A 21,212-nucleotide genomic window follows, 5' to 3' on the forward strand; every position below is an offset into this window, starting at 1 on the left:
CACTGCTATACTGACTCAACACATTGCTTTGCCATCTTTCTATAAAGCAGAAATCAAAATGTCTACTGCCAAGTATGGAGATAAACACTCTAAACAGCCTCTTTTTGCGGATGTAGTTAAGCAGTCACAAAATTCAGATGCCAACAGCTCTTCCTCTACAACAGACAATTCTCTACAAACTAACATTAAAATGCAAGGGCAAACTATGGACCGCATTCTAAAAGAGATATCAGCAGTCAGTCATAGACTTGAATGCATGGATTCCCATATTTCCTCATTAACAGAAGAAACTAAAACAATACGAGCAGACATTGCAGGATTTCACGCCAAGACAGAGGAGCTTGATCACAGACTAATAAATGTAGAAACTCGCCTAGACTCAATACAAAACAGAGATCAAGAGCTGTTATTTCTACGAAGTAAGACGATAGATTTGGAAGATCGAAGCAGGACGGATAATGTTCGCTTTTTCGGTTTTCCAGAAAGGATTGAAGGTTCAAATGCTAGAACATTCCTACAAAATATCCTTTCAAAAATTATGAACATCGCTTTTGACCCTCCATTGGAGATACAGCGCGCACATCGAATTGGTCCATTACGCAAGGAATCTGCAACAAACTCACGTCCCCTCATTGCTTGTTTTTTAAGGCACGAGCAGACAAGGCAAATATTACTATCAGCACGTACTCATGGTCCGTTCTCATACAATGGGTATGAAATCCGTATTGCAGCTGATTTTTCCAGAGAAACTAACGAGAGACGCAAGGCCTTCCTTTCATTTAGACCTCAATTACGTCAACTAGACATTAAATATGGTCTGTTCGATCCTGCTCGTTTCCGAATTTCTAAGGATGGAATATCCAAAGACTTTTATAACCCTGAGGATCTCCGTCTATTTTTAGACAATTGGAAACCGCAACAAATGGAAACTCAGCAGACCACTCCAGAACTATCACATCACAGTTCTTTTCCTCAAGCATCAAGCAATCCACGACATAATGTCAGCAGTCCTCGACAGAGAGGCAGGGATTTTGAAAGGACTATTCGTAGTCATGAGGACAAGAATGCTGCTCTTCAAAATGTATCCACCTTGACTAAGGCACAACATAGAGATAAATCCCGATCGCCATTAAAATCTACTTTGGATGCAGAATGTGGGTGATTCAGTACCTCTCTACAATTTTGATCACCATTAATCTATGCTCATACTTGCATCCTTTTAGATGATTAATCATCCTTAATGAACTCATAACATAAGAGAAACGAAGATGATACCTCGCCTGTGGACAGATGAGTATTAAAATCTACTTAAGACGCAGAATGTGGATGATTTAATGTTTAAATATACTTTTGTTCAGATTTAGCTTTGTCTGCACACCCATTTTCTTTTAGGTGTTAGATCAAATTTAAAGAACTCATGATACAAATGGGGAACAGAAGGTATATCGTCATCAGTTTGTTTAATAATACAGTTATTGTACTGTTCTTTATTGTTATTGCTCTTCCTTTCTTTTTTCTCCATTTTTTTTTTCATCACATTTATTATATTAATTATATTGCCTTTAAACATTTGGTCTATCCCTCTCACTGTTTTACACATATTTGATTGACATTCTTGGTACTTATTAATTTACTTTAGGATTGTGACTGTTACAACTCTTCATGCTGACTATCTCAATCTTTTAATTCCTCACATATTACCTATTTATCTACAAGGTTACAACACCCTCTTCCCTTATTTCATCTTTATTTTATTTTTTATTTTCAATTCAATATTCTAATGGTTCAATAATATGTCTCACAATTATACTATGAAGTTATGTTCTTTAATAATACTTTGATATGTCTTTAAATGAATTATAATAATTTTCCTGCTTTTACATTTCACATTCGATACGTGAGCCTTATGATTAATGATAGGTCTATATTGTTTAGTTCTTCTCTTTTATTGATTCCGTAATGTTAGTAATACTGTTTTTAAATCCAAATTTACTGGTATACCTTTTCCCATACATATAGTATATATTCTCTGAATTTATTAATGCTTTTTAAGATTGTTATTATTATACTTTTCAATCAAATAATTAATTTTAATTGTTAGTAGTGTTACTTTTTTATCTCTATGTATTATTTATTTATTTATAAGCATAGTAATCCTCCTTAATTCAAGAGATCATCCATAGCTTTTAATGTTACAATATTACAATATATTGTTATATTTCTTATTCATAATAAGAATATCTGTTATTATATACGTTTTAAGGACATATTTGGATCTATATTTGTCAACCACTGTTTCACTCTCCTGATGGGGCCCCTCCTCGTGGCAGCAGTCCATTAGTGTTTGGACCCGTGGTTAAAAGTCCTGAGGTCCCTTGTGCCATATTTTATATTTGGCACTCTTTCCTCCCTACCTCTCCCTTTGTCATTTATACTACATACTATTCTTTCTGTTGAACACACTTCTAGTTATCTCCACACATATATTCTCTCATCATCAAACAGCATTACCCATTTGGTTCATTTATTATTTACCTGATCTTTGTTACGGTCCAAGGTCCTTTCTCCTTTTTTTTTTTTTTTTTTTTTTTCTTCTCTTTATCCCTCTTTTTATCCCCTTACCTCTCTTTTCTTTTTCTTCTCCTTTATTTCCCCTCTTCTATTTTCCTTTCCCTCCTTTTTCTTGTTTTTTCCTTTCTTCATATCTTACTTCACTCCTTTCACTTATACAGCACCATTATATCAATTTCTTAATTTACTATATCACATTCTGGCATTTGTATTAAATTCGTATCGCTAATCTTTCCTATTCTTATCTGACATGGCCACTTCACACGATCTCCGAGTAATAACATGGAATGTTCATGGATTGACACATTATATTAAAAGAAAAAAGACACTCTCTTATTTACAGTCCAAACATGTGGATATAGCTCTCCTTCAAGAAACCCACCTTGACGCTAAAGAGTCTGAAAAATTAAGAAGAGACTGGGTGGGAAAGGTTATACACAGCAGCATACAGAAGAGAACAGATCCAGATGCGACACCTACCCGCAAATGTGGAGTTGCGATTCTTATCCGTAAATCCTTACCAGTGATAGTCTTGAAATCCTGGATAGATCCAGATGGACGATATGTATTTGCCAAACTTCGCATTGGTGAAACACATATATGTGTTGGCTCAATTTACGCTCCCACGGGGGCAAAACGATCATTTCTCCTTCAACTAAACCGCCTTTTAACTGAAATAGGTGCTTCCCAGTTTCTCATCGGTGGAGATTGGAACCTAGTACGTGATCCAGTCCTTGACAAGACAGGCCCTCTAGATAAGACAAATGCGGCAGATAGAGCTCTAATGAACGATGTGGTGGCAGATAATGGTTTGGTAGACCATTGGCGACTTTCTCACCCGATGGATAAGGACTATACCTTCACTTCCCCTACGCATGGCACGCTCTCTCGTTTGGACTACTTTTTAATCTCCCAGAATGTAGTTCAAATAACACAGGACTCTCAGATACTGGAGGCAGCGATCTCTGATCATTCTCCAGTTCTACTTTCCTTACAAACTGGTTTATCTAAGCCAGGTCGCAAACCCTGGCGTCTAAACATTCAACGTTATAGGATACCCAAAAACAAAATGTTATTACAATCCCATTTTCAAGACTTTATGTCAGTCAATCAAGGGTCCGTTGACTCCAACAGAACTCTTTGGGCGGCGGCAAAAGCTACTATCCGCGGGCAGCTTATGAGAGATGCAGCGCAGTTTAATAAACAAAATGCTAAGAGGCAAAAAGAATTGGAGCAAGATATTGTGTCTTACACTCGATTATATACACTTAATCCAACGATACCACATCGTAAATCACTGGAAAAAGCTCGTATGGCTTTAAATAACCTTTTTACCTCTAAGGCAGAATACGCCTTGCATAGAATGAAAGGGAGACATTATGAGCAGGGGGAAAAAGCGGGAAGATTATTAGCAGCCCAGCTACGTCAGCAGCAAGCAGCTATGGCCATACCGGCCATTAAGTCAATGAACGGTGTTACTCTAACTAAACCCCAAGATATTGTTAACGAATTTGCCCAGTATTATCAGTCTCTTTACACTGCTGAAACTCAACTTGATACTGACAAATTGGATTCTTTTCTTACAAATGTAAACTTACCCTGTTTGTCAGATGAAGGTAGAATCTTATTGGAAGGTGAAATTACCAGGGAAGAAATATCGCATGCAGTTGCTGGCTTGCCATCTCATAAGGCCCCAGGAGAGGATGGCTTTCCTGCAGAGTTTTATCGTTGGGCAGGAGTGCATGTGCTTGACTCTCTTTTACTCGCGTTCCAAGAGGCAGAGGGTGAGGCCTCCTTGGGCCTTATATCTAATAAAGCTATTATTGCTGTGTTACCTAAACCTGGCAAAGACCCTTTATTATGTAGCAGCTATCGACCCATTTCGTTATTGAATTGTGACATCAAAATTCTAGCTAGCATTCTGGCCTCTCGCTTGCGTAAGGTTATCCCATCTCTCATACATCATACCCAAGTAGGATTTGTTCCGGGGCGTTCCTCTAGGAACCATCTTCGCACTCTTGCCCACACACTATGGTATGCCAAGAATCTTCCGGATGACGCTTTGGCCTTGTCGCTTGACGCGGAAAAGGCGTTTGATCGAATTGAATGGGATTATCTTTTTAGGGTGTTACAAAAATTCGGCCTGGGAGATCAATTCATAAACAAAATACGCTTGTTGTACAAAAATCCTTCGGCACAGGTAAATTGTGGGGGCTTTATCTCAGATCCATTTTCTATCAATCGAGGTACTCGTCAGGGTTGCCCCCTCTCCCCGTTACTCTTTCTTCTAGCCATGGAACCGTTGGCTGCCTCCTTAAGACAATGTACTTATATTAAGGGCATTTCTCTTCCGACAGGAGAATCCAAAATGTATCTCTACGCAGATGATATTCTCCTTACACTCACAGATCTCTCCATCTCTTTACCATCTGTGTTAAAAATAATAGATGACTTCTCCTCCATTTCTGGGTACAAAATTAATTGGAACAAAAGCGAAGCACTGCCCATCTCGAATGGGACCACAATAGCGGCCATTCAAGGTTTTCCTTTTCAATGGAAATCTTCTCATCTCAAGTATTTGGGCATACTAGTGAACAAAGGCCTAGAGAGTATGGTTACGGATAATCTCAATCCCCTCATCGCTCAAATGCAACGTGATTTTGAAAAATGGAAGGCACTGGGTCTCTCAATGTGGGGAAGGGTTCAAGCCGTGAAAATGGTTACTCTTTCCCGTTTTCTTTATGTCCTCGGGATGCTTCCTATTCAAATCCCTTTAACCACGCTACGTTCAATTGATTCTAAGATAAAATCCTTTATATGGAACTCTGCCAAACCCCGTGTCTCAGCTTCAAAACTAAAGGCTCATCGCTCCTATGGAGGAATAGGTCTACCCTCAGTGGAGCATTATGCTTTGGCATTACAGCTTTCTCAAATGTCATATATGCTTTCACATTCATCGGATACACCACAGTGGGTACATCTTGAACGCCACCTTTCATTAACAAACGCAGGTCTTTCTGTTTTATACGGCTCGGAATTTCGTCCCCGAGACTCCACCACTAATCCTATTTTGTCGGCTATGCGTGCTGCTTGGCAAAGGGCACACCGCTTACTGGGCTCACATCCTCGTCTTCATAGAAAAGCCCCATTATGGAATAATTCTGCAATTCGTATTAATAGACAATCAATATCTTGGCCTATTTGGGAAACAGCAGGTGTTTCTACCTTAGATCAACTTTTTTCAAACGGAGATATTAAATCATTTGCCCAACTGCAGGAAGAATTCCATTTGCCTGATATACAAGTCTCAAAATACAACCAGTTACGACAATCCTTACGGCGGAGTCTAGGACCTCCACCATGGCTCTTGCCTGACTCACCAATTGTAACATATCTCCACACTTGGGGTAAGATGAAAGGAGCTACATCTGGCTTTTACCAAACTCTCACTTCGCATCTTTTTTCTCAACCCTTATCGCAAACTTTACGTACTAAATGGCAAACCTTATTGTCAGTCTCTTATACTGATAATGAATGGTCTGACATTCTTAACAATCTCAACAAGGGTGCACGTGAAGCACGATTGAAATTTTGCTTATTCAAGATCTTACATGATTGGCACTGGTCACCAACAAAACTGCATAAAGCTGGCTTGCTTCCCCATTCAAACTGCTGGAGATGTGATAGTACGTCTTGTAACATTTCTCATATCATTTGCGGATGTCCAGTGATCCAACCCTTTTGGAATTATATAGGTAAAACCTTACATTCCACGATGCCTCTACAAACTCCACTTTCGCATGCTACCATTCTTCTGCATGATACACGTCAATCACAATCACTCTCTAAACCACAAGCCCGACTCTTACACACAGCCTTAGCTACAGCCAAAATTTGTATACTACGGCAATGGAAGTCACCTCAACCACCATCACAAGAAATATGGATGGTGGCCATGATTCAAACAGCTTCCTACGAACGTATTATATACAACATACAGGATCAATCTGATCTCTTTCTTCGAGTATGGTCACCTTTTCTAGCTTTAAATACCGATGCTAATATTAATGACCCATCTACACAGTAATTTAATTCTTATCCCTTTTCATTCTCATTCATCATTCATTATTGGTGGTTAATAAATCTTAATACATATTGTGTCTACCTATTTGTTGTTGTTTTTAATAGCTACTCACCAGAACACTTACATATAATTCTGTATCTTTTAATATATATATTTATACATCAAGTGAAATTATTATCCCTTATATTCATCTTTTCTCTATTCTTATTGGTTTTCTAGAGTGTCTTCTTTTCTCAGGAACATATTTATATAGCTTTATATAGCATTATGTCTTATATTTGTGTACATTTTCATTTATCGTTTTCTTTTGTGTTCCCTTCTTTGCCTTCCCTTTCTCTCTCCTCCCCCCCCCTTCCCGTAATTCCATCTTTTATGGCCTCAATATAAAGTCAAATATTTGTTTTTGCATGGATCTGTTTGTGTTTATTAAATTATATAATATGATTAATTATTCAGAAAGTTTTATTATATGCTTATATATAACAATTTTCTTATATATTTATTGTATGATAATGCAAACAGTTATTATACTATGTGTATTCTTTTGTAAATTTCAATAAAAAATTGAACCACAAAAAAGAATCCATGCTGCAGCCTTTAAGGACCGTCTTTAGTACGGATGCCCCAGGTACCAGGGGTACCATTTACTATGGACTTACAGAGGTGCTAAAGTTATTGCCAATTAGGGTACTATTGAACAGGTACCTTGTTTAAGGGGAAGAGCACTGGCACTGCGGACCTGGTTAGCAGGAACCTAGTGCACTTCAGTCAAAATTGCATCAAATACCAGGCAAGAAGTGGGGGCGACAATGTAAAAATAGGCCGCTTTCCTACAGTCTTACAGGTTGTTCAAAGCTGCTACATCTAGCCTTTCATTTGGTCCATGTAAAGAAATGCCTCTCTTTGTAGGGACACTTCCTAGGTTTTTGGACTGATGCTGCTGGTTTTTAGAGTCTCAGGTCTGTAACCAAACCTCCATGTCTGGGCCCTCACCCATAAACTTGGCTCATACCCAATTAGCTAAGCTACCTTCCCTGTAAGTCCCTACTGAATGGCACCCAGGTTATGTAAATTAGAGGGTGACCCAGGACCTGCAGCACTAGTTTTGCCTCCTGGGTGTGACATGAGTAATGCAAGATTTCCAGCCAAGCACATGCAGGCTGGAAATGCAGTTTTTACTGCAGGCCCAACTTTGCCATTTAAAGCAATGGCAAAGCCAGACTTCCCCGGTATATGTTTAAGTCACCCCTGTGGCAGGCGAATCAAGACCTACGGCATGGTACCACATATCCCATGGGCTGGACATGTAATTTACCTGTTATGATAGTAAAAACGTGAAACTGTTCTTTTTACTGTGGAAGAACTTGGTCGCCCAATTGGCGAGGGCATAGATTTATTCTGACCCCTCAGCTGTGCTAACTCTGGAATGGCGCGGCCAAAGTAGGTCCTCCAACGTATCAAACCGCTTGTTATATTAACCCCAAACTGATTCTCAGGTAAAGATTAATGTAGCGAGTTACAGTGTGCAGCTTTAGTAAAGTTGCCACTTTATTCCCTTCTGCCCGTACTGGTTGCACACGGGATACCGTTGCAGAGACTGCCTTCTGCCCCCCTAGGGAGACATGCTAAGACCTCCCAGGAAAGGATACAATAGGGTCCTACTCTGGTGGATGTCACCTCCCTGCTGCAGGAAGTCACACCGGTGCTGTCCCAAAAGGCGAGCTTCAAAGGAAAAGCTGCCTTTGAAGGGCAAATAGGCAAGACTTGGTAGAGGGGCTGATCTATTGTTCAGGCAGTCAGCTGGCAGTTGGGACAGGTGAGGGAAAAGCAATTGCCAAATGGTTTTTTAATGGGCGAGTAGCCTACTTGGTAGCCACACGTGTCGGTTGGGCTAGGGAGCTAAAAATGCTGGGAAAGGCGCCATGCTATATTGGAAGTAGGCAGAATGGTGCATCTAGGGATACTCAGATGCCACACTTCACAGGATGTGGTCACTAGGTGGAAGGAGCCTAGTAGCCCATTGGCTAGAAACTGCATACTGCCCTGAGGAGCAGAAGTAGCGCACCCCGGCACCCCAAATTCAGATCTCAACTTGACTGGAAGGACTGCTCTGCTGCACCGTCGGACCAGCAGTGAGGTGCAGTACTGGTGTGGATTGCACCTGCTGAACTTGGTTGCTAACAAAGGAGAGGGACTGTGCCTTCCGTGTCCTGCTCAAGGTGAAGTTGTCTCTAGAGCCCAGCCAAAGCCTAGCGACTCCAAGGGGCAGTGAATCAGTCTCCTCTTCACAGGGACATAACTGCTGAGAAGCCTGCTGGGTCAAGTTGGTAGCCCAAAGTCTTCAAACCGCCACCTTGCCATAACAGGACCCTACGCACAAAGTTGTACTAGAGTACGCTTACCCTGGAGTGTCGTCTAAGTGCTGCTGGGACTCCAAGACGACGAGTTATCAACCCAGGAAAGATTGGTCTGTAATTGCGATACTGGGCCACTGGTAGTCTAGTGGCGAGTGGGCTTCTGCCAGCACCAAGAGGACTTCGAGGGACATTGACCCTGTCACCAAGACCGCTTCCCCCCCCTTCTTGGACCGAGGCGTAGTCGCAGCAAGACCCTTGTCGACAGCATCGTATCCACAGCATCCTTTGAGCATCTTCAGCATCCTTCATCCCTTGCATCAGGAGAACTTCCATAGGTAAACCCCACAAGGGATATAAGTGCCTGAAACTGACTAAAGGCTGCTTCACCTGCTGAGAACTTCTCTGAGGACCTTGCTCGTCCCCCTGACTGGCTCCATACTGGAGTTGGTCACCTAAAGTGACTCCAAGTGACCAATTTACAACTAGCCAAACTTTTCATTGAAAAAGTATTTAAGTGTCAAATTAATTGAATTTGCCAATGCTTATTTGCGGTTTAGTGACATGCTGTGAATTATTATACTTTGTAAATTCTATACCGTTGGAACCCTTCGGTGGATCTTTTCTGTTGTGGTTTCTAAAAATAAATCAAAATATAGTCTATTTTTATGAATTGGTGTCACATTTCTTTGGTGTCTTTTCAGTTTGTTTCTTCAACTGTTTTGGTGGTGTTTAAATGCTTTGCAGTTGTTCGTTTGTGTAAGCCTTGCTGCTCAGAGCCACAGCTACCCAGGATTGAGCTTGAAGGTTTAGTAAACGAAAGCTAAGGGTCCTAAATCGGGTTGGTAAGTGTATTACACAGTGAGGTCACACAACCACACCATGTAATACCACCTCTTTTTCTCAGTCTCCTTCGCTCTTCTCCTCCACACAGGAAGGAATATCGGAGGAGCATCGGTCTATCCTCATGCAAGAGGTGCATCTCTTCGAAGGGGTACCAGATTCAGAGAGAGGCATGGGCTGTTATTCATACTGCTTCCCCATTTCCATGAGACCTGTCTTATACTTTTGGCCTCTAAATGCCTTCCTGCAAAAGGATGAATTAAAAATGCCTATATTGTCACTGGACTTGCATGACACACATATTTTATGCCCTTCCTGCTGTTCAAGGTGGGCAAGTAGCATTTTCTGTTTGCCATGCTCCCCTTCGCCCTCACCAGTGCCCCTCGAATGTTCCCGAAAGTGATGGTGGTGCCGATGCCCATCTTCGGAGGTCAGGGATACCAGTTTTCCCCAAGCTCGATGACTGTTGAAGACAGGCTTGCCACAGTCGGTCCTAGATCATCTCCAGGTGATGTTGAACTTCTGATACTGCTGGGGTTCACAATCGATGAGACTAAGTGACCACTAGTTCCTTCACAATGATTTAGGATCTGTGCTAGATGTTATCCATGAGAACAAGTTACATTCCTTGTGTAATACTCTTCCTAGTAGATACTATATTTAACTGTAGATTCTTAACAGCTGTCCAACTTTCATGTTCTTTGGAGTGGCCTCTTTTAAATATCTGATAAGGTCCCAAGTTAGGGAATCTGTAGACAGTGCTGCCAATTGTTCGCACTTAGCCGAAAATGCGGATAGAGATAAGCCAGAAACTGATATCAGCATGCTGGGGAACTCTTATATGCAGCTCCTTTGCATTACTTCCAGGGCGGTTAGAGTGTTACACAAGGTAAGTAACTTGTTCTTGCTGTCACTGCCACAGTCTTAATTCCTGTTATAATGCTGCCCTTGGCATAGGGGTAGTAATCACTGGCAAGTCCTGGTGTGGTTATTTGTGATAAAATTCTGGCCTAGGTAGAATGGGAATAATCTCTGGTAAATGCTGGCCTTGGCAGAATATTGGTAATTCCTGTCCGCATGTTAGCACCAGCTTAGTGCTGGTCTTCCATGTCATTTTGTGCACAGCCATGGTATGATGGTTAGAAATGTAAGTTATTTTCTATATTAAAATGCAGGCAGGCTCAGAAGAGAATCAGTGCAAGTGGACATGTGTAGCGGGTATGTTAATGTACATGCTTGGGTAACCCCTCCAAAATCCACAACAGTTATCTTTACGATTGTCCTGGTTTTGGAGAGAGCGTTGGGCATGATGAAGTCTATTGCATTTGTTAAGACTGGTTTTCTTTTGACTAATTTCTCTTTATTGTAGTATAAACCATGATGGAACTATAGAGATTTGCTGCCTTTAACTCATTGTAGATTGTGTAAATATCTTGTTTTTTGTAGATAACCGTTTGATCATCTTTCTTCTGTTTTCAATCTTCTTGCTTTTAGGCACTTTCTAGAGCCTTTCGAAATCGTTTTGTGGAACTACATTTTAACGAGCTGCCAAATTCGGAGCTGGAAACGATCCTAAATAAGCGATGCAGCTTACCACCTTCCTATTGCAGCAAACTTGTCAGTGTGATGTTGGATCTGCAGGTACATTATAACTTTTCACAGCATCATACAGTCTGTTCTAAGTTTGTGAGAAGTTTTGCGGTTTTGTTTCTTTCATTGAAGTATGAAACAAAATGGGTGGCACAGCAATGAAAGAGCATTTGGTTAAGTACATATAAACCCCGACAATGTCTGTTAACACCCTACTGGGTGTAACCATTAACTAAAATAGAAAAGTTTGTGCATAATGAACTGAACTAAAATCCCGCCTCCTTCTGCGAAGCTGCACGAAAGGAGTGCAGGCCCGAACCACAAGCTTACTCGATTAGGACAGAACAAGCAGAATATGAAAACTCACTATTTTGAGTTACAGACCAAATTCTCCTTACCTTCTGCTTTGATGCCCACAAGGAATATCTCGGGCACCACAATTTGGGGGACAGAATAAACCTCTCTATAAACCATGATTAGCTTTAATAGCTATGATAAAAATGATACAGGATGTTCAATTCTACCTTACTAGCCGAGGCTTTTGTTGTGCTTCAGTATCTCAACATGGGGTCCAGAAATAGGAGTCCATGGAGGCCACCATAGAACACGTTACCAGGTTTGATTTTCGCTGTCACATTTTTATACCTCTTTTTTGGTAACTGCAGCAAATCCATCACAGAGTCACTGCCTCTCCTCCTTACTGTAGGTCTATTAGCATGCTTCATAAGGGAAGAGCCCCCATAGTCTTGACCAGTGAGTGGAGCAAGTTTCAACCTCCGCATACATTGAAGTAAGTTTTCTTGCTGTGTTATTGAGGCCTGCTGTTTTTTTCTGCCCTCTTGATGCCTTTAGGATACAGTGAGGATCCAAAAAGGAGAAAGCCAGCCGTTCACAGATAATAATTTAGTAGTTTTTGGGGGGGAACATGGAGGAAAAAAAAGCCTCAGGTGAGGCTAAGTAGTGGTCAATTTATGGAGGTGAAGGTCCACATGGCAGTCAAAGAAGGTATGCTCATCAAAGTAGCAGAGTGAGCAGTAAATTAATCTGAGTTGATGTGTTTGGCAGATCAGAGATTAAGTGGTGCTGCATCTGCGGTAGCCTGCCAGTCTGTACTACCAAGTTCCACTGAGAGTTTCTGAGACATACAGGGCCTCTACAAATCGGACACATCCATATCCGGTGCACTGTCTCATTTCGGATCTGTTAGACTGCATCTTTTGGTGTGTTTCCCCTGAGTTTTTGCATTCTGACCTTCCGGTTTTGACTGTGTTTGCTGGCGTAGTGTGTCTGTGCACTTTTCTGACTGCTCAGTGGTAAAGTGCTAGTGCTCCTGTGGTAAATTGTGTTATGGATTGGTGTTTCCACGATTGGATATTTGATTTACTTGTATGTGCACTGAGTGTGCCAGGGCCTGTGAATCAAATGCTACTAGTGGGCCTGTAGCACTGATTGTGCCACCCACTTGAGTAGCCCTGAAAAGGTAACTCGGACCCGCCATTGCGGAGTCTGCGCGCAGTTTGTAACTGCCATGTCGACTTGGCCAGTGCACCCACTTGCCAGTCCCTCACCTTCCCTTTTCTTACATGTCAGCCACCCCTAAGGTAGGCCCAAGGTACCCATGTGGGTCGGGTGCAGTGTATGTGAAAGGTAGGACATGCCCTGGTGTGTGTGGCATGTCCCGATAGCAAATTACGCCAATTACCTGTTACCCATAGGACAGAATGGGGAGTTTGTTTATAACATCTTATAAACAAAACTGTCCCGGGGAATTAGGTAGGAAAATAAAGTTTAGTATACCTGATCTCAGCATCTAAAGATGCATCTTTTTGTGAAGGTGATTTTTACATTCTGTGTTTAGAAAGTCATCCCGTGTGCCTCTGCTGGAATGTGGATTGCATGTCTGGGTTTTGGATGACAGAAGGCTGGGGAGCAAGAGTGGCTCCAGATAGTCTAGGTGGGTCAGGAAAGGGCTGAATAGGCCTGGGCTGTAATTGGGGAAGGGGGAGGAGATTTCCTTACACCTCAAAGGGCTTGGTCTGCATCTGACCATGCCGTCTCCACCTCCTGCTAGGAAGTCACACCAGAGAAGGCAGAACTGGTTCTAGCTGGGCACAGACTGCCTAAGAGATCAAAGGATTTTGGGATATAAATATTGGGGCCCAGACCCCTGTACTTTAGAGCTCTTTTGGATCAAGAAGACTGACAAAAAGAAGAGCTGGAGAAGCTGTGAGGAGGAACTACCACTTTGCTGTGTGGGCCTGCAGTGGCTGCTTCTGTCTTGGGCAGTGAAAGGACTGTACTGAATTGTCTGCAATCAACTTTGTGAGTTTCTCCAAGGGCTTGAGGTACAGCGTGCCTCCTGTTCAAGAAGTCTCAGGAACAGCAAAGACTTCAAGCACTTCTGCCCTCAGCACTGGGGACTGTGTGTTTTGTGCTGCAACAGAAGAAAAGCAGCCCGCCAACGTCTATGACACCGCTGCCGACTCCGTGTCATGAAAGCACCGTAGAGGGCACCGCCGAAATGCTGCATCGCGACTGTGGTCTCACTGAAGTTTGCGGATGCCGCCACTGAGCCGCTGCTCGCACCGCTACTTGTGGGCAACACACCGCCTCGCTTCACGACGACGCCTTGGTATCCCCGCCGCCGCCGCTCCATGCCGAAATCTACACCGTTGCTTGCACCGTGGTGCGAGGGCACTGCTTGTAAAGTTACACGATGTATTGCCTTCATCCCGCACCGCAGCCTTGGCCTGCCGGCGCCATAGACTCTAGTTCGTCAGCCGACGACAGCGCTTCAGCTACGACCACGTCGCTGCTTGCACCGTGACCTGCCAGCACCGCGATAAGCACTGCATTCACTTCGCACTGTGACCCTGGTCTCACTGAAGAAGCCATCTGACACTGCCACCGACCCGCTGCTCGCAACGCTACCTGAGGGCACCGCACTCCGCACCGCTGCACTTCGCACCACAGCACCAGGCGCCTGCCAACGCCAGCGCTCCTGACTTCAACAGAGAGGAGATCGATCTGCAACGTGTGTGACTTCGAGGGCCCCAACGACTGCACCAATCTCCGGAACCGACACCTTCGGTCACCGTGCTCTCGGAAGCTCAGCGAGAGGTCACCAACGCCCTGCATTTCTAAAAGGTACTGTTTGCTGGTCTTCCCGACAGCGTAGCTAGCCCGCGATTCCGCGGTCAGCCAGAACGGTTTGGGTTTGTTTGCTCACGACGCCGGAATAGCCCCGAACGGAGCTATCGACATCAACAAACTATTTTTCAAGCATATTTTGATAACCGAAGATTTTTAAGTACTGTATTGTGGATTTTTATCGTTTTTAGTCTTGTTTTGAGTATATAAAAATATTGGATATTTTTCTCAACTGGTGTGGTGTTCTTTTGTAGTGCTTACACTGTATTACTGTTGGTTATGTGCAAATGTTTTACACACTGTCTCTAAGATAAGCCTGACTGCTCGTGCCAAGGTACCAAGGGGGGTGAGCAGGGGTTATTTTAGGAGTGTAACTCCCTTATCCTGACTAGAGTGGTGGTTTCTGCCCGACTTTGGCACATGCCCTAGCTGACCAAGAATCCCATTTCTAACAGTATCCCAGATGGAATCTCTGGAAGTCTCCAAGCACTTTGTGTTGTGAGCACATCCTCTTGTTTGTTTCTCCCAGGACTTCTTGACACTTTGAGCTTGAGAGGCTTTGCAGTTTTAGCTCAATAGCCTGTGCAGCCACCAAAGAGTTCTCCGATCTGATAGAGACTTCTATCTGTAGATTCCTTACATTAGAATTATTCCCAGGCATCAGACTGGATCCGTATATTTTTCGTGAACTGTACCCCTGCATGCTGGTAGGTGGCGTCATTCGGCTCCGCTAGGGGTCGTCCACGTAGGAAGGGGCGTGCGTGGTGCCTATATAGGCACTTCCCCAGCACACTGACATCAGTTCTTTTCTTTCTGCACCAGTAAGCGCAGTCTCAGATAGAGCTTCCCCCAGCACGGTCAAGAAGAAGGTCCTGGGATCTGTCACAGAGTCCAGAATCCTTGTCGCATTCGTAGTCGTCGGCCCCCTCGGGTAAGTCTCACAAAAAAAGAAAAACAAGAAGTCGGAGGTTTTCGACTTTGTCCCAACTGTCGCAGTCTTCAGACGAGACTAGGGAGCATCGTCATTTGAGGCCTGGCTCTGGGGTTGTGCATGTGCCTGGGCCAGCTCTGCACCGCCGAGTTTCCAGGAGCTGGAGCTACCCCCGCTGAACTTCGTGAATTTTATGAGCACATGCGCCTCATATTTGGGCGGCCTGCTCCCGCCGATGTACCTTCAAAACCTGAGTGTTTGGAAGGGTCCCCTACTGGTTCCTTGCTGGTGGCTCCACCACCAGTTGGGCCAATGGGATCCACAGATGGATCCATATTGGTGCCGGTCATACCATCTCAACCATCCTCAGTACTGATCCTGATGCTTCCGGCGATGACATCCCCATTCTGATCCCTGACTCTTAAGACTGAGCCGGAGGGGCATCGTCTGGCGCAGACTGCAGCGATGCCTTCAAGGACTGAGCCTGAGTCCATTCCTATGAGCTAGGACTCGGAAAATATTGGGAGGTGGGTTACTGGACCCTGAAGAATGCCAGCCTTAAGATACCAACTTTGTAGGAGGCTTGCTTAGTATGTGGTGCACACTTACCTAAGTGAAGCACCCTTCATTAATCTAGACAACCCTTGTGTTGATTTTAGCAGTCTTAGACAACCATAGAAACCTCTCTAAGTGGTAGCTGTGGAGAGCAGCCTTCAGGCTTAGTCCAGAAGGAGTGTAAAGCAGCTTGTTTTACCAGTACTAATCATATATTGTAGGTTAAGTGAACTAGAACCACACAGTGCTGTTACAAAATATGCATTTATTATTTATAAACACTCACTGACACATTGCAATTTCTCCTAACCGGAGATATAATCACAATACACCCAATACTTCAACAATAGAATAGGTAAGTAGCATGAATACACAGTGGTCTCCAGAGAAAGACCGAACCATATACTAAAAGTGCAATGTGAACCGAGACCAAAGTAGAGACTGGACCTAGACGACTTGGAAGAGCCAGGGACCCAAGGGCCCACCAAAGGTAAGTGCCCAGGAACCCCACGGAGGCTGTGTGCAGAGTGGAAACACGACTGTGTGTTCACTACAAGTCAACGGGGAAGTTAAGGTTGCACTTTTCAAGAAGGACCCGTGCCAGAGGACCCTGAAGAAACCAGTGGCAGGTTGGATACCCTAGGAACTAGGATACCTATACCAGGGAAGCCGGGTGCATAGGTGTGAAGTGACATCGGAAACTGCCGTAGACCACATTGGAGGACTTCAGTGAAGATGCCGCTGGTGAAGGTGAGAGTCCGGTGGAATCCAAGGTTGGATTTTTGACGAAGAGTACCTGCAAGCAGAGAGGACAGAGTCTATGCCACTCAGGAGTGACCAGGAGGCACGGAAGACCAATGAACACTGATGATGGAAGAAACAGGAGAGTCGGCGGTGCCCTTGTTGCTGCAGCTGTGAGGACCAGGTGGCGCTGTGGAAGATCATTTCACGAGAAGTCGGAAGTCGAGCTAGGGGGTCGGTGTCCAGCGGGAGCACCAACAAGCCTTTGAAGCAGCATCAGACAAGGAAAGCGAAGAAGGTGCAGTGTCTGGATCAGCTAGGTCCAAGGGACTCGCCATGTGCAGGAGAGTCGGAGCAGACCCAGAGCAAGCAGGGTAGCCCACTGGAGCCAAAGAGGACCCACAAGCCGAAGGCACAAGAGTCGTAAGAGGAACTCTAGCAGCTTACCAATGGTGCAGGCCCACAGTGCAGAGGATGTGGTGAGGATGAAGATCTTGGTAGCAAGAGATGCTGGAAGCTGAATCTTCTTGGAGCCGGAAGATCTCTGGAGAAGAGAGTCAGCAAGCCTTGGCAACAGCAAGTCGTTGCGGTGCACGGGGGTTCTGTTCCAGCGATTTACGGCGAGGGAAACTACTGGCCTCAACTCGGTAAGATGATCGTGCAGGCCTCAGAGTTGCAGAACCACCTCCTGTGTTGCTGGGCCTTGCGAAGTTTGGAGGACGTCAGTAGCAGCAGAACGGTCAGTTTAGTTGCGGTTCCTACAGACGCAGGGGAGTGACTCCTTAACTCCTAGGGAGATTCCTTCGGGTGCCTTGGATGGCCACAGGTCTGGAGAAGAACCTGTATGGAGCACAGGCACAGATGATGCAGAAGACTGGCATGACCCAGAGACCAGGAGCAGCAGGAGTCTTCCCAGATGCAGTCTCAGTTCCCAAAGCGAAGTCCAACTAAGTCCAAGGTTCCCAGGTAGTTGAAGATGAAGTGGTTTTGGATCTGAATCTTGTCCCACGATGAGAAGCCACCCACAGGTAAGCCCCTAAGTACCCTAGGGAAAGGGTTGGGACGATTAAGGGATCCCTCCCAGAGGACGGGCTGTCCAGTTTGCGCCAGAGCAGGAGCCACCATCTGCCTGAACTGCTTTCAAATGGAGTATGCAAGGAGGGCACCAAATGTGCCCTTCAAAGCAGTCTGGTGGCTCTGGCAAGCCCCACCACTTCCCTACCCTAATACACCAAGTCCAGTCTGGGCGGTGGTTAAACCTCCCTGTGACAGGAAACCTATTGTTATACTTTCCCCTGCTCGAGCCTGGCTCAGCAGCAGGAGGACAGATTTGTCTGTGGTCGGCAGCTGCACTACCACCCCACTGGATATGCAATTCAAGAGGCTGGACACCTTAGGCAAGATGATGTTTTCTTCCACCAGCCTGGCACTACTGTCCATGAACACCGTGTGCATTTTGGGCTGTTACTGCCATGCTTTGTGATTCAGTTGTGCTGGTGCTGCTTATGGTTCCGGAGGAGGCCCGGATCATACTTGCCCAATCTGTTGCTGATGGTAGAGATGCAGTGAACTTCACGATCAGATGTGAACTGGATACCACCACTCGGTTTCCTTGATTGCGCCCTTACGGCGTTGTTCCTGCCTGAGATCAACTGGCTTTTCATGGGATGTCCAAGCATCATTTATGAACGTGCCCTTTGATGGCTCCCATCTCTTCAGAGACAAGAAGGACTCCGCACTGAAGCACTTCATGGACAGCAAGGCTATGGCCATGCCCATAGGCCTTTACATAGCTCCTCGCCAACCCCCGTCTGCCTTCCGTAGCCAATGAATGGGCTTCCATCCGCTTCTATACCTTCCCAGCCCCTACAATGTGCATGCTTCCCACCCTGTCCGTGGCTGAGGACGTTGTACCCACAGACCTCGTGGGTCAGACATCCAGAGGTCAGGCTAGTCCACCCCGCATCTTTACCCCCCTCCAAAAACTTCTATAGTATGGCCGTCATTGGCACCCAGTGGGAGGCAGGATATGCCATCACCTGACCCACTGGAGGTCTGTCAGATCAGATTGATGGGTTCTTCAAATTGCCTGAAGGGCTACACCCTCCCCTTCGTAACAACACATCCACCCATGCCACTTGCTTGCGACAGGCTGACGGAGGACCATCTTACCTTGCTCTGCCAGGAAGTGACAGCTCTTTTGTCCAAGGGAGCCATAGAGAGGGTGCTGATGCCAGAAGTAGGTCTTGGTTGCTATTTCTGCTTCTTCCTGGTACCCAAAAATGACAGAGGCCTTCGTCCTATCATAGACCTACGCCCTCCCAATTTCTTTCTCAAGAAGAAGTACAGCAAGTCCTGACTGCTGTGGTTCCGGGAGACTGGATGGCAGCGTTGGACTTGCAGGATGCATACTTTTACATTCCTGTCCTGCCTGCGGTTTCCGGTGGGCCACGAGTACTTTGTTTGCAGTACTCTCGTTTGGCCTTACCAGCACCCCTTGGGAGTTCACCAAGATGACGGCAGTGGTTGACAACTGCAGAAATCAGGAGTGCCAGCCTTCCCTCTATCTTGACTGGCGATTAAAGGAAGGCTAACTCCAGGCTGTCGTCTTCCTCCTCCAGACTAAGGCAGACCTGCTTTCACTGGAGTTCACTATCACAATGCCGAAGTTGCACCTGACTCCCTCTCAGGTGCCCCCTTTCATCTGAGCTGTTCTGGGCACGGTGAAGTTTCGCGCCTATCCTCCCGAATGGCGAGTCCAGGATATTCAGGCTATGATACCGATGATCTGATAGGGACTACTAGCCGCAGATTCCTTCATGTAGAATTCTCCCCAGGCGTGAGACTGGATCGGGAAACTTTTTGCCACATCATCCCTGCGCGCTGGTTGCGGGATGACATCACGTGACTCCGCCCAGACGTCGTCTGCGTACGTGACGTCAGCGAGGTCACATAAGACCCGCCCCGGCGCGACCACGTCAGTTTTTTCCTTTTCCGCGTGCTACGCGGATCCAATCCTTGCTACGGGCCTTTTAGGCCCGTTTTTTGTTCCATTTTTTAGTGGAACAGTGTGCGAATGCCTTCGGGCTTTAAGACTTGTCTTGTGGGCATCTTATGTCGGCGACGGTCCCTCACCTCTTTGTAGGTGGTGTTTGGGGGAGGATCACGGCACCACAGACTGTACGCAGTGCCAACAGTTTAAGCCAAAGTCTTGGCGGGCGCGCCGGATGAAACTTCTCTCAGCGCGTCTCTCCAGGTCGACGTCCTCCCCTCGGTCTGCTTCGATGGACAGCTTCGGACTCTTCCGTGGTCGTCGTCCTCCCCTTTCTCCGATGTCACGTGAGCGTCGCTCCTCTGTGGGTAAGTGTTGCAGTTTGTCCCCGGGGGCTGGTTTCCGGCCTCTCGGGGGTGTGGACTCTCCGCGGGTGATGCGGCCCCGCGTGTCGTCCTATCCACCGTTTCCCGGTGATGGGGCGTCGAGAGTGTCAATGCAGACATACTCTGCGGCTTTGCAGGCCTCACTGGCGTCTCCTCCTCCTTCCCCTCCTGGGGCGTCGGCGGATCCCTCGCTCTATGCAGGGCCCTCTGCGGCGCCGCCTGACTAGTTTGGATCCAGGCTTGGAGGATGTGGTACTGTTGGGGTCCTCTGTTCTGCATTGGCTGGTGGGGTCCTTTCGCAGACCCTCCTTCCCAGGGGGTATTGCTAGGGTATCTATTCTACTTGAAGGAATCTGCGGCTAGTCTCTATAAGATGTACGAGTTACTTACCTTCGATAAAGATGTATCTGATAGAGACTATTCTAGCCGCAGATTCCTTCATGGCCCGCCCTTCCTTCCCTATTCTGCGAGGACCCTTGGGTTGGTCTTCGGTCCTCGCCTCCCGGTGGGGTGCTGTCTCCTGTGAGTGCCTTCCTTGTTCTTGACGGGTGGCTCCGTCTGGGGGCGGTTCATTCCTCCTTTGGTCCTTTGGAGGATGGGGTTTCGGTGCTCCGGTGCCCTGCTGCTCTGGCTACTGCAGGTTGGGGGGGGGGGGGGGGATTGCTTTCTATCCCTGTGCTCCCTCCCCTCCCTTCCTTTCATTGCTATCCTCTGATTAAGGGTCATCTGGCCTTGTCTTCCCTTGTCCTTTGTGGGTGGTTGCCCTCTAGGTTGGGGTGGCTTGGAGGTTTGTTGTCCCTGTCTGTCTTGGGTCTGGTCCCATTCCTTGCGCAGGTTGAGGGGGGTGGGCTTCCTACGTGTGCCATGACTTTTACGCCTGTTCTTGCCTCCGGGGCACAGGGATGGGAGGTTGTCTATGTGCTGGCAGGGTGACTGTGCAGGTTTCTGCTTGTTCTTCTTCTTTCTCTGCCTTTGTGTTCTGCGGTGTTGGCACTACCCTGGTGGTGGTGTTAGT

At 45.8% G+C, this 21,212-nt stretch overlaps 1 protein-coding gene across 1 annotated transcript in view; it reads left to right on the top strand.

The window, feature by feature from the left end:
* The window catches only part of MDN1 (midasin AAA ATPase 1), a 2,002,810-nt gene that overhangs the window by 494,372 nt on the left and 1,487,226 nt on the right, over positions 1 to 21,212 (top strand). The window contains exon 26 of the mRNA XM_085611158.1: positions 11,347 to 11,493. Coding sequence (XP_085467284.1) covers positions 11,347 to 11,493 — 147 coding nt within the window. The remainder of the gene's footprint in view (positions 1 to 11,346; positions 11,494 to 21,212) is intronic.

The sequence above is a fragment of the Triturus cristatus genome, chromosome 6, assembly GCF_964204655.1.
Source record: "Triturus cristatus chromosome 6, aTriCri1.1, whole genome shotgun sequence".
Taxonomy (NCBI): domain Eukaryota; kingdom Metazoa; phylum Chordata; class Amphibia; order Caudata; family Salamandridae; genus Triturus; species Triturus cristatus.